A 14,860-nucleotide genomic window follows, 5' to 3' on the forward strand; every position below is an offset into this window, starting at 1 on the left:
ATGACAAGGGTTGAAAAGGATTTGCCAGTAGATTGTCGACTTGATTCATGATGACTGCCAGCTAATACTTTGAAAGTAAGATGTTGACATGATCAGTCCAAACAAAGCTACAGTACATATGTGATTTGATGTAATTTTATCTGTGGCCAATAACATTGAGCCTTCTTGGAAGGGTACTGGTACTATAACTTTATGGCAGGGCCCAAAGGGATTCATTTTGGATGTCTACCCTTACTAAGGACTTAAACTTGGCGATGACGTACTGTCCCCATTAGTGACTGTTACACACGCCCCTATGAAGAAGGAACGCAACACCCTGCTACAACTCAACTCCCCGTGAAGTGAAAGAGGTACGGACTGTAGGTGCAAGTAAGGATGACAAAGACAGAATTGACCATTTACTATGAATTTATTCCTTCACACGGTAATATGGGGAAAAGGGTCTGGACGGAACCAAAGAAAGTAAATATCAAAGCCCCCCCTCTCCTATCTAACCTGCCTACCTAACTTAGCATCACCTGGTGAGCTAACCAAAATACAGGGGGTGGCCCCCCCCAGGTCTTACCTAGTGTGCCTAGACAGTGAATATACTACGGGTATATGTATGCCCGCGGGCCTCTTGCCTAAGCACTCCCTAGGTGCCTTCCCCTTCCCCCCCCGGGAACAAATGAAACAGGATAACAAACAATTTCAATCATCAAAACAGTGCGTCCTATTGACGCATAACAGACATAACCAATCAGCTCCCTCAGCAACAACTAACATAGTACATACCAAATCGCTTTCTGAGAAACAACCAACACAGCAATTGACTTCTCTATGTCACAATCAATCTTTCTGCAATATCCTCCCAGCCATAATCTCTCTTCTGAACAGAACACTGGCTTTTATATGGCTTCAGAAGGAATGGGTAATTGGAGACAGCTGTGTCTTGACAAGCGGGCGGGGTCAGCTCTCCAATTGGCCATGGAGTCGACCAATCAGCTGCTTGAGGGATTTCAGGAAGCCATTTCCTGAAATACACACATGCAAATACACAAACTACAACACATAAACTGGGGAACATAACAGTGACAGAACACTGAGCCAATCATGGCGCAATGCTCCTATTTTTTGCTGGATCGCCCCAACACCACAGAAAGCACTGAGCTAGGCTGAAAGAGCTGCAAGTACTATTGCTGCTGGAAATGGCTGATTTTATATGGAATATCTACATAAGCGTACAGAGACGTACAGAGGCCCATTATCAGCAACCATCACTCCTGTGTTCCAATGGCACGTTGTGTTAGCTAATCCGGGTTTATCATTGTAAAAAGCTAATTCATCATTAGAAAAGCTTTTTGCAATTATGTTAGCACAGCTGAAAACGGTTGTCCTGATTAAAGAAGCAATAAAACAGGCCTTCTTTAGACAAGTTAGGTATCTGGAGCATCAGCATTTGTGGGTTAGGTTACAGGCTCAAAATGGCCAGAAACAAAGTACTTTCTTCTGAAACTCGTCAGTCTATTCTTGTTCTGAGAAATGAAGGCTATTCCATGCAAGAAATTGCCAAGAAAATGAAGATCTTGTACAACGCTGTGTATTCCCTTCACAGAACAGTGCAAAGTGTCTCTAACCAGAATAGAAAGAGGAGTGGGAGGCCTCACTGCACAACTGAACAAGAGGACAAGTACATTAGTGTCTAGTTTGAGAAACAGACTCCTCACAAGTCCTCAACTGGCAGCTTCATTAAATAGTACCCACAAAACACCAGTCTCAACGTCAACAATGAAGAGGGGACTCCGGGATGCTGACCTTCTAGGCACAGATTCACAGACTAGCGGCAAATAAACTTAAACAACGCGGAATCAGGAAGTGTAGGCGTGCTCTCCATTGCTATTCAATGAAAATCCGCCTTTATTCCGCTTTGATCAACCTTTTTTGCCTCAGTGTGTGAATCCTGGCACAGATAGGCTAATTTGTTTTTGTAGAGTTGCTGAACACAAATCCGCAAAAATGTGAAGTGCTGGTACAGCATTCCGGCCAGCTCCGGCCCAAGTCAAGCCCTGTATCTATACATGTTTATGTATATCGGGTTCAGGTTGGTGGGTTCGGGTTGGTAAGCCCCAGGTACATTTTGGAATGAAGCCCCCCTTCCATTAGTAAATAGTGTTAAATTGGAATACAATTAAAGCGTTTTGGATGTGCCAGAACATCAAACAAGTCTGTTTTATGTGAAAATGTGAGCAAGCCCAGCTGCTCAAGTGAGGGCCTTAGTAATCAACAACATAAGTCTTACCCCAAGACAGGACATGATAACTATAATATGTCAGGTAAAAAAATGGTTCCCAGATATCCCCTGTGTGTATCTCAAGCCACACTGCTACGATTTCTCTCTGTTGTGGACACTCCTATGTCTGATAAGGATACTCAGGAAGGAGAAGTTATTGTAACATAGTTTGCACCTGAAGGGCCTCTCCTTGGTGTGAACAGTCTGGTGCTACTTTACCACACGTGGTGCAGGCATACGGCCTATCTGCATCCGTTCCAATGCTCAGCCTCCCACGTTGTGACCCAATGACACCAGAGGAGGTAGAAGCAGGAGCTACCCTCAGGTATTTGAGCTCCCTCCTTGACCTCTACCCACTGCTTGGGTGTTGTTGGGATTGTGTGCTGTGTTATATGCTAGGTACCTCTTGTGGTGAACACCCATACTGAACTTGTCTGTATTGGTGAGAAATGTTAGACCCAGGTCCAGAACCTTCTATGAACCCAGTCACTAAGCTTTAGACGAGACCCTAAAGAAGAAGACATACTTGCTGATAGACTACCACCAGGAAGGTCTCCCACCACTCTCTGTGAAGGCTGAAGCCCAGGGTGACCTGCTCTGTTCATCGTGGATACTGTGGTGTTTGTATCATAGGAACAGGAGGGTCTATCTCTGTCAGCCCCAGGCCCTGCTTCATCCCTGCACTGAGACTGTGAAGAGAAGGGTCTGGGCTGCAGACTGGATCCCTGATTGGAGCCTCTGTCTCTCTGATGACCACCAGGACTGAGGGTGTTCAGTACACCTGTCCACTGGTTGTGTTCTGTGTGGTGGTTGGGTCCTGGTTCTGACTCAGGAAGGAAGAGCGAAGGCTTCTCTACCAGGGTCCTGATCTGGGGACAGGGTTTGTAACCAGCCAACTCAGAGGTCCTGTCTCTTCCACCAGTAACACTGGATACCAGCAGGTCTTCGTGGAATGCAGACTACAAACACATTGTACAGAAGAGCATAAATGTTTCTATAAGAAACTTTACTGTAACACACAGAAACTTGATATTATGAAATGTGAACCACAGTCAAGCCCATCTCTAACACTGTGATTCAAGTACCCAACAATATGGATCCATTGGAGTTCATTATAAAAAATGTCCATGTGTGTTGATTCAAGAACTAAGTATAATGTTTAGGTTCGACTGAGAGAAGGGAAACTCGGTCCCTGTAATGATACAAAAAATAACCAAGTCAGCACAGAGTCCGTTTTGTATTTAATTTCAACAAAATAGTCATACATTCACATAAGTTTGAAGTACAGTACTTTTATTGCAAAGTAGATTAACTTCTCACTATGGTAACACTACCGTTTCTGTAAATTTGGTACCCTCGCTTTGATAAAATTAATTATAGAATACTTTGGAAAAGGTTCAACATTACACACATCTTCCTGTCAAGTAAACATGAATCAAGGCACTATCCTTACCTCACTATAAAACACCAGCATCAACCTAAAGGGACTAAGTTTGTCACTCTTCATCAGTGAAGCATTTTTACAGACACCAACACACCAACCATCACCATATAATCTACTCTCTCATCATACTCCTCCTTTCCTCAGTTCACCTCATCCAGTTCCCGACTACATCCAAAACAAATATAATTAACTACAAACAAACTACCTAGTACTACATTACATGTTACTATACTCTACACATGGGCTGTGTGCATTTTATGTTAGTGAATCCTGAGGTCTCTCCTCTGAGAACCTCTTCCCGCAGTGCGAACAGGCGAACAGCCCCTCTCCTGTGTTGACCTTCAGGTGCATTTTCAGCTGGTAATGGTGGGAGAACCTCTTCTCACACTGGGGCAGTGTCGGGATTTGTCCCGTTTGGATCTACAGGCTACATGTTCCAGTTGATAGATCCTATAGAAGGCAGGCTGAAGTCAGCACCTGTTAGGGGGTTAACCTGAGGAGCCATCAGTCTCTCTGAATCACAACTACAGGAGCAGGAAGGAGCATTGCTAGCCGAGACTGTACCTGTTGTCTTACGAACACCTCCCTATCCATGGAGACCAAATCTACGTCTCGCCATGGTCTCAGCCAGTCTGTTGTCATGGAGACTAAGTTCGGTTGTTGCTTTGTGTTTGACTATCTGTTTCTGGTTGTGGTTAATAGTATTGTTTCCCAGACCAGAGTTGTGGATGATATCCAATCCACTGACTTCCACTATGCTGCCTCTGGTCCTGGCCTGCTCGGTCGTCCCCCAAGTTCTTGGGTCTGGGAATCAAAGATGGCCGCCCAGTCTCCTCTGTTAGCCTCCTGCAGGAAGAAATGACAAAATAGACATTACAAACATTGTAGAGGGAATTATTTTAAAATTGTTATTTTATTTTACCTTTATTTAACTAGGCAAGTCAGTTAAGAACAAATTCTTATTTTCAATGACGGCCTAGGAACAGTGGGTTAACTGCCTGTTCAGGGGCAGAACGACAGATTTGTACCTTGTCAGCTCGGGGGTTTGAACTTACAGCTTTCCGGTTACTAGTCCAACACTCTAACCACTAGGCTACCCTGCCGCCCCAAAAATAAATTACCTGGTCAAGTTCATACATTGTGTGTTTTTATATTTTAACATAAGTTGTATTAATTTAATTTCATCAATGAAGAAAATGAACAAAAAAACAACCAAGCGCATCACTATTCCCACTGAAGACCTATTACTGTATGTAGGCTATATGTATTACTGTATGTAGGCTATATGTATTACTATTCCCATTGAAGATCTATTACTGTATGTAGGCTATATGTATTACTATTCCCATTGAAGATCTATTACTGTATGTAGGCTAAATGTATTACTATTCCCATTGAAGATCTATTACTGTATGTAGGCTATATGTATTACTCTCTTACCTTGCTCCCCCATCTTTAGTCCACTCAGCAGGTCAATGCTCTCTGGTCCATCTTCTATTGTCTCCTCTTTGACTAGCAGCAGATCAGGCTTCCCATCCACCATGTCTACTGACTATAAGAGATACAGAGTGAGAGGATGTTGGATCAAGAAATCTGATATGAGCAACCACCTGCTATGGAGCATCTTCTGATTGCTAACATGCTAGTTATTTTTTTATTTTTCTCTCTGCATTGTTGGGAAGTAAGTAAGCATTTCACTGTTTGTTTACGACACATGCTTGTTTACGAAACATGTGACAAATACAATTTGATTTGATTACTTGACACTAATGATTTGATGATTCAAAAGCATGGTCCCACACTGAAGACAAATGTAATCAAGACCTGGGTAGGCTCACCTCAGTAATACTGTGTGGTCCTATACTCTGGAGGTTCAGGAGGTGTAGTCTGGTTGTCCTCCATGACCATGTTCCCCTCAGGGTTCTCCAGGCCCTCCTCACACCCCTCCTTCTCCTCCTGGAAGAGAGGTAAGAGATTACACAGACATACACTCCCTCAGGTAAGTACACACAGATAATAAACACACTTTCAACACCGTGTTTACCCATCCCCACGACATCTGAGTCCTATACTGTAGTTACAGGATGACTTCATTGTTGTTAAACCCATCATGGTGGACATAAATACGATGTGGGTAAATATGAGTTAGCTATGATAAGTCAAGTAATCATCAGATTGTCAGACAAGCCTGACAAAACTATTTTGACGTGTACAGTAGGTGTTTGTTAGTGTGTGGGTCTAAAAGAGTCTCAATGTAAGTCTTCGAATGAAAAGTCCCATTTTAGCCTCCCGAGTGGCGCAGTGCTAGAGGCATATCACAACCGGCCGTGATCATGAGTCCCATAGGGCGGCGCACAATTGGCCCAGTGTCGTCCGTGTTAGGGGAGGGTTTGGCCGAGGGGGCTTTACTTGGTTCATCGCGCTCTAGCAACTCCTTGTGGCAGGCAGGGTGCCTGCAGGCTGATCTCGGTCGTCAGTTGAACTGTGTTTCCTCCAACACATTGGTGCAGCTGGCTTCCGGGTTAAGCGGGCGGGTGTTAAGAAGCGTGGTTTGGTGGGTCACGTTTCGGAGGACGCATGAATCTACCTTCGTCTCCTGAACCAGTTGGGGAGCTGCAACGATGAGACAAGATACAAATTGGGGAGAACATTTTTGTATTATTAAAAAGGTCCCATTTTGTGTACAGTCATGGCCAAAAGTTTTGAGAATGACACAAATATCAATTTTCAAAGTCTGCTGCCTCAGTTTGTATGATGGTAATTTTGCATATACTCCAGAATGTTATGAAGAGTGATCAGATGAATTGCAATTAATTGCAAAGTACCTCTTTGCCATGCAAATTAACTAAATCCCCCAAAAACATTTCCACTGCATTTCAGCCCTGCCACAAAAGGACCAGCTGACATCATGTCAGTGATTCTCTCGTTAACACAGGTGTGAGTGTTGACGAGGACAAGGCTGGAGATCACTCTGTCATGCTGATTGAGTTTGAATGACAGACTGGAAGCTTCAAAATGAGGGTGGTGCTTGGAATCATTGTTCTTCCTCTGTCAACCATGGTTATCTGCAAGGAAACATGTGCCGTCATCATTGCTTTGCACAAAAAGGGCTTCACAGGCAAGGATATTGCTGCCAGTAAGATTGCACCTAAATCAAACATTTATCGGATCATCAAGAACTTCAAGGAGAACGGTTCAATTGTTGTGAAGAAGGCTTCAGGGCGCCCAAGAAAGTCCAGCAAGCGCTAGGACCGTCTCCTAAAGTTGATTCAGCTGCGGGATCGGGGCACCATCAGTACAGACATGCTCAGGAATGGCAGCAGGCAGGTATGAGTGCATCTGCATGCACAGTGAGGCGAAGACTTTTGGAGGATGGCCTGGTGTCAAGAAGGGCAGCAAAGAAGCCATTTCTCTCCAGGAAAAACATCAGGGCCAGACTGATAATCTGCAAAAGGTACAGGGATTGGACTGCTGAGGACTGGGGTAAAGTAATTTCCTCTGATGAATGCCCTTTCTGATTGTTTGGGGCATCCGGAAAAAAGCTTGTCTGGAGAAGACAAGGTGAGCGCTACCATCAGTCCTGTGTCATGCCAACAGTAAAGCATCCTGAGACCATTCATGTGTGGGGTGTCTTCTCAGGCAAGGGAGTGGGCTCACTCACGATTTTGCCTAAGAACACAGCCATGAATAAAGAATGGTACCAACACATCCTCCGAGAGCAACTTCTCCCAACCATCCAGGAACAGTTTGGTGACAAACAATGCCTTTTCCAGCATGACGGAGCACCTTCCCATAAGGCAAAAGTGAACAAAACATCGATATTTTGGGTCCATGGCCAGGAAACTCCCCAGACCTTAATCACATTGAGAACTTGTGGTCAATCCTCAATAGGTGGGTGGACAAACAAAACCCCACAAATTCTGACAAACTCCAAGCATTGATTATGCAAGAATGGGCTTCCACCAGTCGGGATGTGGCCCAGAAGTTAATTGACAGCATGCCAGGGCATATTGCAGAGGTCTTGAAAAACAAGAATCAACACTGCAAATATTGACTCTTTGCATCAACTTCATGTAATTGTCAATAAAAGCCTTTGACACTTATGAAATGTTTGTAATTATACTTCAGTATTCCATAGTAACAACTGACAAAAAATATCTAAAGACACTGAAGCAGCAAACTTTGTGAAAATTAATATTTGTGTCATTCTCAAAACGTTTGGCCACGACTGTATATTGGTTCTAAAGCGCTGTTTGGTGTGTGCAGAATAGGCAGAGATTAGATGTGATGTACACAGAGCTCCAAAAGTATTGGGACAGTGACAATTCTGTTGTTATGGCTCTGTTCTCCAGCACTTTGGATTTTAAATGAGAATGAGTGTGCAGACCGACAGATTTCATTTGAGGGTATGTTCATCCATATCGGGCGAACCGTTTAGAAATGACAGCACTGTTTGTACATAGTCCCCCCCATTTTAGGGGACCAGAAGTATTGAGACAAATTCACTTTTGTATTTGGTCCCATATTCCTAGCACGCAATGACTCCATCAAGCTTGTGACTCTACAAACTTGGATTTGTATTTGTTGTTTGTTATGGTTGTGTTTCAAATTATTTTGCGCCCAATAGAAATGAATGGTAAATAATGTAGTGCGTCATTTTGGAGTCACTTTTATTGTAAATAAGAATAGAATGTTTCTAAAAACATTAATGTGGATGCTACCATGATTACGGATAATCCTGAATGAATCTTGAATGAGTGAAAGACGCATCAAATAATCTGAAACAAAGCAAAGAGTAAATGCATCCAATAATTTTGCAGAGTCACAAGCTTGATGTAATCATTGAATATGGGACCAAATACTAAACTTGACTACTTCAATACACTTAAGTGAATTTACAATACTTTTGGTCCTCTAAAAAGGGGAGACTATGTACAAAAATTGCTGAAAATTCTAAAGTTATATGGATGAAAATACACACGCTCAAATTAAAGCTGACAGTCTACATCTTAACCTCAGTGATTTTCAAATCCAAAGTGCTGGAGTACAGGGCCAAAACGAGTCGCAATGAACGTCTAAGAACGAAAAGGCCGATTTTGTGTTTATTAAATAAACAAGTGTTAAATACACCATATGAAAACCACACATATGTCTAAACTAAACATCTCCATTATTTTGATAAACAGCAATCATATTTACATTAAGTGTCTTGGGAAAGTAGTTGAATGGAAGTAATGTAATAGGCATTTGTGAACATCATATAGCCTACACAGTACAAACACAATATGCAACAGACTGTTTAGGCTTATATATCACACAATGTCTTGATGAAATACTCTACCCAGGAATATTCAACACTGAAATCTGTTCCTCTCTTGATTCCAAATGCATCTGTGGGTCTTTTCTGCTGACAACAATAAAAATGAATCCTTGTCTTTAATGCAGGGTTTGAGCTAAACGTCAGAAGCTATCGGGTGGAATGGTTACTCTGCTGGTATCCTGAGGTAGCGCCTCTCTGAAAAGCTAATCCTGCAGTGGGTACAGGTGAATGGCCTCTCTCCCGTGTGGACCTTCAGATGCATTTTCACTTGGTTCTGGTGGGAGAACCTCTTCTCACACTGGGGGCAGATGTAGGGCTGTGGACCTCACAAGTCCTCAACTGGCAGCTTTATTAAATAGTACCCGCAAAACACCAGTCTCAACATCAACAGTGAAGAGGCGACTCCAGGATGCAAGCCTTCTTGACAAGTTACAGTGCCTTCACACCCCTCGACTTTTTCCACATTTTGTTTCTACAGCCTGAATTTAAAATTGATTCAATTATTTTTTTTTTTGTCACCGGCCGACACACAATACCCCGTAATATCTAAGTGATTTAATTGGCGTATGCTTAATTCGATTTGGACATTATGCCGATTAAGATAAGCAGTGTGTGTTTACATGATTATTGCATAATCGGCCTACTGCCATAATCGGTTTAATATCGAATTATTACTGTGCATGTCAACGTACTCACTGTCTGGAATTGGCAAGGATGTATCACTAAACATAACTTATTGATGTACTATTTATAGATCGATTGATTATGTTCCATGCGTCATATTGTTTTCAATTAGTAAATAATAGGAAATGCTGCTAATCAATTCTGGTTAGAATATGATAGTCTTTGCAAAATACCTAAATAATCAGTGGTATTATAGCCTACTGTCCAAAAACGGACCAAGACCAAATTATGGTTAACATATGTAAAGTCACACATGCGCAGAGAGAAAGGGGTCGACAGGCCCAACAGCCTTGGCCTTCTATAAAACGTACCTCTTGCCATTCCTCTGTATCGGTTTAGAATCTTGACATTTCTGGGAAGGACGCGTTCCCTTTAGTTCCAGCAGCTGTAATTTCCTCCGCAATGCCCTGTTTTCTTTCTGTCTTTGAGTTATTTCCAAACGAAACACTGCATAGTCGTCGTCTACGAGTTAACAGATCTCTGCCACGGCTGCATTCGCTAGAACCTTCATGTTAGAGGCTAGTATGAAAAACCATACAGTTAGCAGCTAGCTAGCGTTACCAACACAACATATATAAACCAAGTCCTGTCTCCAACGCGAATAATGAGGTAAGTATGTGATGCTGTGCAGTTAATTTGTGTTAATAAACGTTTAAATAATATCAAAAAAACGCTTAACGTGGAAAATGTTCCCGGACACTTCACTTTTTCTTCGGTATTACGGCAGTTTGCAAACTACCGCAACCTACTGTACAGGGTGGTAAACCATAGAAAAAAAATAAACATTTTGGAAAGAGGGAGAAAAAAAGACATCCATTCAAAAACACAAATTAGACCCATAAAAAAACTGTTCTTCGGCATACAGATCACTGACAATCTGAAATATACAGTGTGGTGTTACACTTCTTCAACCTCATGAGGCGGAAGAAATTTGGCTTGGCCCCAAAGATGCACCAATAAGAGTATCCAGTATCACTGCCTGGTACGGCAATTGCTCCGTCCACAACCGCAGAGCTCTCTAGAGGGTGGTACAGTTAGCCCCAACGCATCACCAGTGGCACACTGCCTGCCCTCCAGGACATCTACAGCACCCAATGTCACAGGAAGATCATCAAGGACGCCTGTTCATCCCTCTACCATCTAGAAGGTGGCGACAGTACAGGCGCATCAAAGCTGGAACTGAGAGACTGAGAACCAGCTTCTATCTCCAGGCCATACCACTGTTAAATAGTCACCAAAGGGTGTGGTTAAATGAAAAAAGTGTATATGCACTGTTATTTGAAATAAGGTACTGCTTATTACATTACACATATCTCCTATGATCAGTATCTTTTAAGCTGAGAGCAGACTTGTTTAGAAAGAATATGTTAGCAAAAAGAGTAAAATAATAGGACTTTATTCCATCAATCACCTCAGTAAGGTAAATATTAAACTTTCCTTGTTCTAGCCTAGGTTTACTCCCTCTGAAAACAGTTTACACAAGCCTGTTTCAAATGACCAGTTAAAGGGTTAATGAAGGGTATGTGGTTCAATTACCCTCTTAACCCAAGACACTTAACATGATAACTATCCCAGACATACATCTCAAGCCACAGTGCTACGATTTCTCCCGGTTGTGGACACTCCGATGTCTGGTAAGGTTACTCAAGAAGGAGAAGCTCTTGTAGCATAGTTTACACTTGAAGGGCTTCTCCTTGGTGTGAACGGTCTGGTGCTCCCTCAAATAGTGTGCCCTAGCAAAGCGCTTCCCACACGTGGGGCAGGCGTACGGCTTGTCCGCGTCTGTCCTAACGCTCGGCCTCCCACGTTGTGACCCAATGACACCAGAGGAGGTAGAAGCAGAAGTCTTTGAGCTCCCTCCTTGACCTGAAGCCATTGTTTGGGTGTTGTTGGGATTGGGTGCTGTGTTATAGGCTAGGTAACTCTCGTTGTTAACGGCCATCCTGACACTGTCTGTATTCATGGGGTACCCATGAGGCAGCTGAGGAAGGCTAGGCCGAGGTCCATGCCCTCTATGAACCCATTCACCAGGCATTAGACAAGATCCTGGAGAAGACAGACTTCCTGTTAGACTCCTACCAGGGGGGTCTCCCACCACTCTCTGTGAAGGCTGAAGCCCAGGGTGACCTACTCTGTTCATCATGGATACTGTGGTGTTTGTATCATGAGAACAGGAGGGTCTATCTCTATCAGCCCCAGGTCCTGCTCCATCCCTGCACTGAGACTGTGAGGAGAAGGGTCTGGGCTGCAGACTGGATCCCTGTTTGGGGCCTCTGTCTTTTTGATGTCCAACAGGACTTCCACCTGTCCACTGGTTTTGTTCTGTGTGGTGGTGGTTCGGTCCTGGTTCCGACTCGCGAAGGAAGAGTGACGGCTCCTGATCCAGGTTTCTGATCCGGGGCCAGGGTTTGTGACCAGCCACTTCAGAGATCCAGTCTCTCTCGCCAGCAACACCGGATATCAGCAGGTCCTCATGGACTGCAGACTGTAAACACAAAATGTACAGAAGAGCATATAAAAGGTTTATATAAGAATCTCTTTACTGTATACATTATAAAATGTTAACCACAGTCAAGCCAATCTCTAAAATTGTGATTCAAATCCCCAATAATAAGGAGTCATTGGTAGTTCATAAAAATTGTCCAAATGTGTTGATTCAAGAATTAAGTTTAATGTTTTGTTTCGACAGAGAAGGGAAACTCAGTCCCTACCATGATAAAAAAAGGACCAAGTCAGTCAGCACAGAGTCAATTTTTTATTTAATTTCAACAAAATTGTAATATTGTGAAGTACAGTATTTATTGCATAAAGTGATACATGTGACTAGAATAACTTTTCTCCCTATGGTAACACTTTATCCTTTGTGTAAATCAGGTACCCTCACTTTGATAAAATACATTTTAGAACGCCTTGAAATAGGTTCAACATTACACACAGCTTCACTACATTAATAAACATGAATTAAGGCAATATCAGTGCCTCATTATAAAACACTGGCATCAAACGGGACAAGGCTGTCACTTTTCATCAGGGAAGCATTTTTCCAGACACCATCACACCAACTATCACCATATCATCTACTCTTCCTCATCACACTCATTTTACCTCATCCAGTTCTGTACTACATTGAAAACCAACAGAATTAACTACAAACTAGCTAATACTACATTACATGGGTTGTGTGCATTTTCTGTTGGTGTATTCTGAGGTAGCTCCTCTCTGAGAATCTCTTCCCGCAGTGCATACAGGAGAACGGCCTCTCTCCTGTGTGGACCATCAGGTGCCTCTTCAGCTGGTGCTGGTGGGAGAACCTCTTCTCACACTGAGGGCAGCTGTATGGTTTCTCCCCTGTGTGGACCCTCTGGTGCCTCTTCAGGTTGGATGAGTCTGAAAAACTGGCCCGGCACAGGTGGCAGCTGAAAGGTTTCTCCCCTGTGTGCATCCTCTGGTGGATCTTCACCTGTTTGGGGAAACTGAAGGCTTTCCCACAGAATGAACACGGGAAGCGCTTCTCTTTGCCACCAGATCTATTGATAGCGTTACTACTACTGTCATTTGTCAATGGGCTTGTGTAGCCATTTAGTGTTGAGGCACTCGCATTGTCTGAGGTCTGGTTTAACATTAGGAGAGTGTGAGGAGGACGAAGGCCAGGGAGGGTCTGTGATGTCGCAGGGTCCATGTTCCAGTTGATAGATCCTATAGAAGGTATGCTGAAGGCAGCACCTTTCAGGGGGTTAACCTGAGGTGCCATCAGTCTCTCTGAATCACAACTATAGGAGCAGGACGGAGCATCACTAGCCGAGTCTGTGTCTATTCTCTCCCGCTGCATACCGACACCTCCCCATCCCTGCAGACCAAATCTACGCCCCGCTCTGGTCTCAGCCAGTCTGTTGTCATGGAGACTAAGTTCGGTTGTTGTTTTGTGTTCGACTGTCTGTTTCTGGTTGTAGTTAACAGTGTTGTTCCCCAGCCCAGAGTTGAAGATGCTGTCCCATCCACTGACCTCCACTATTTCTCCTCTGGTCCTGGCCTGCTCAGTGATGTTGTCCTTGGCTGCACCCATCTGGGTCTGGGATTCCAAGATGGCCGCCCAGTCTCTTCTGTTAGCCTCCAGCCAACCATCTGTAGGAAGAGGTTTCAAAGTAGACTTTACAAACTTGGCAGAGAACTCTACACATGGAGTTTGAGTCAATTATCTGGTGAAGTTCATACAATACAATATGTGTGTTTTTGTATGTAAACATAAGTTGTATTGATTAAATAGCCAGGTGCATCACTATTTCCATTGAAGTATATCTATTATGTTCTGTATGTGGGTCTTTCTATAAACTATGGTACCAGTGAGGATTTCCTACGCTGGACAACTTTGTCATTACATTTAGGTATAAGGGGGGGACATAGATACACCATAAGATCAAAAGTATGTGGACACCTGCTCCTCAAACATCTTATTCCAAAATCATGGGCATTAATATGGCGTTGGTCCCCCTTGGCTGCTATAACAGCCTCCACTCTTCTGGGAAGATGCTGGAACATTTCTACAAGGACTTGCTTCCATTCAGCCACAAGCATTAGTGAGGTCGGGCACTGATGTTGGGCGATTAGGCCTGGCAGCGTTCCAATTCATCCCAAAGGTGTTCGATGGGGTTGAGGTCAAGGCACTGTGCAGGCCAGTCAATTCTTCTTCACCGATCGACAAACCATTTCTGTATGGACCTCGCTTTGTGCACAGGAGCATTGTCATGCTGAAACAGGAAAAGTCCTTCCCAAACTGTTGCCACAAAGTTGGAAGCACATAATCATCTAGAATGTCATTGTATGCTGTAGCATTTAGATTTCCCTTCACAGGAACTAAGGGGCCTAGCCCAAACCATGAAAAACAGCCCAAGACCATTATTCCTCCTCCACCAAACTTTACAGTTGGCACTATGCATTGGGGCAGGTAGTGTTCTCCTGGCATCCGCCAAACCCAGATTCATCCATCGGACATCCAGACGGTGAAGCATGATTCATCACTCCAGAGAACGCGTTTCCACTGCTCCAGAATCCAATGGCGGCAAGCTTTACACCACTCCAGCCGACGCTTGGCATTGCGCATGGTAATCTTAGGCTTGTGTGCAGCTGCCCGCCATTGAAACCATTT

General features: G+C 43.6%; 2 protein-coding genes and 1 long non-coding RNA gene across 8 annotated transcripts in view; 1 reads left to right on the plus strand and 2 right to left on the minus strand.

Moving 5' to 3' along the window:
* Positions 1 to 3,487: 3,487 nt before the first annotated feature.
* Positions 3,488 to 9,295, minus strand: LOC149975121 (uncharacterized). Its single transcript, XM_090209684.1, has 4 exons — positions 9,201 to 9,295; positions 5,552 to 5,669; positions 5,154 to 5,265; positions 3,488 to 4,559 (listed from the first exon to the last, which is right to left on the minus strand). Exons 1-4 carry the CDS (start codon positions 9,293 to 9,295, stop codon positions 4,552 to 4,554), a joined length of 333 nt encoding a protein of 110 aa, XP_090065810.1. The 3' UTR covers positions 3,488 to 4,551.
* A 699-nt stretch (positions 9,296 to 9,994) lies between these two features.
* On the plus strand, positions 9,995 to 13,996 carry LOC149975122 (uncharacterized). The gene is made up of 2 exons (XR_016488849.1): positions 9,995 to 10,326; positions 13,688 to 13,996. It is a non-coding gene; the product is annotated as an uncharacterized LOC149975122 (long non-coding RNA).
* LOC110498462 (uncharacterized) overlaps positions 11,098 to 14,860 on the minus strand; it is a 47,511-nt gene continuing 43,748 nt past the window's right edge. For 5 of the 6 annotated variants that reach the window (XM_090210508.1, XM_090210506.1, XM_090210507.1 and 2 more), the window contains 2 exons: positions 13,721 to 13,839; positions 11,098 to 12,202 (listed from right to left, as the gene is read on the minus strand). In XM_090210508.1, coding sequence (XP_090066634.1) covers positions 11,315 to 12,202; positions 13,721 to 13,839 — 1,007 coding nt within the window. In that variant the 3' untranslated portion in view covers positions 11,098 to 11,314. Of the gene's footprint in view, positions 12,203 to 12,460; positions 13,840 to 14,860 lie in introns of those variants that run through there. The other variant, XM_021575086.3, reaches the window with a different exon arrangement.

This window comes from Oncorhynchus mykiss, chromosome 19 (genome assembly GCF_057628025.1).
Source record: "Oncorhynchus mykiss isolate SJ-2025 chromosome 19, ASM5762802v1, whole genome shotgun sequence".
In the NCBI taxonomy this organism is placed as follows: Eukaryota; Metazoa; Chordata; class Actinopteri; order Salmoniformes; family Salmonidae; genus Oncorhynchus; species Oncorhynchus mykiss.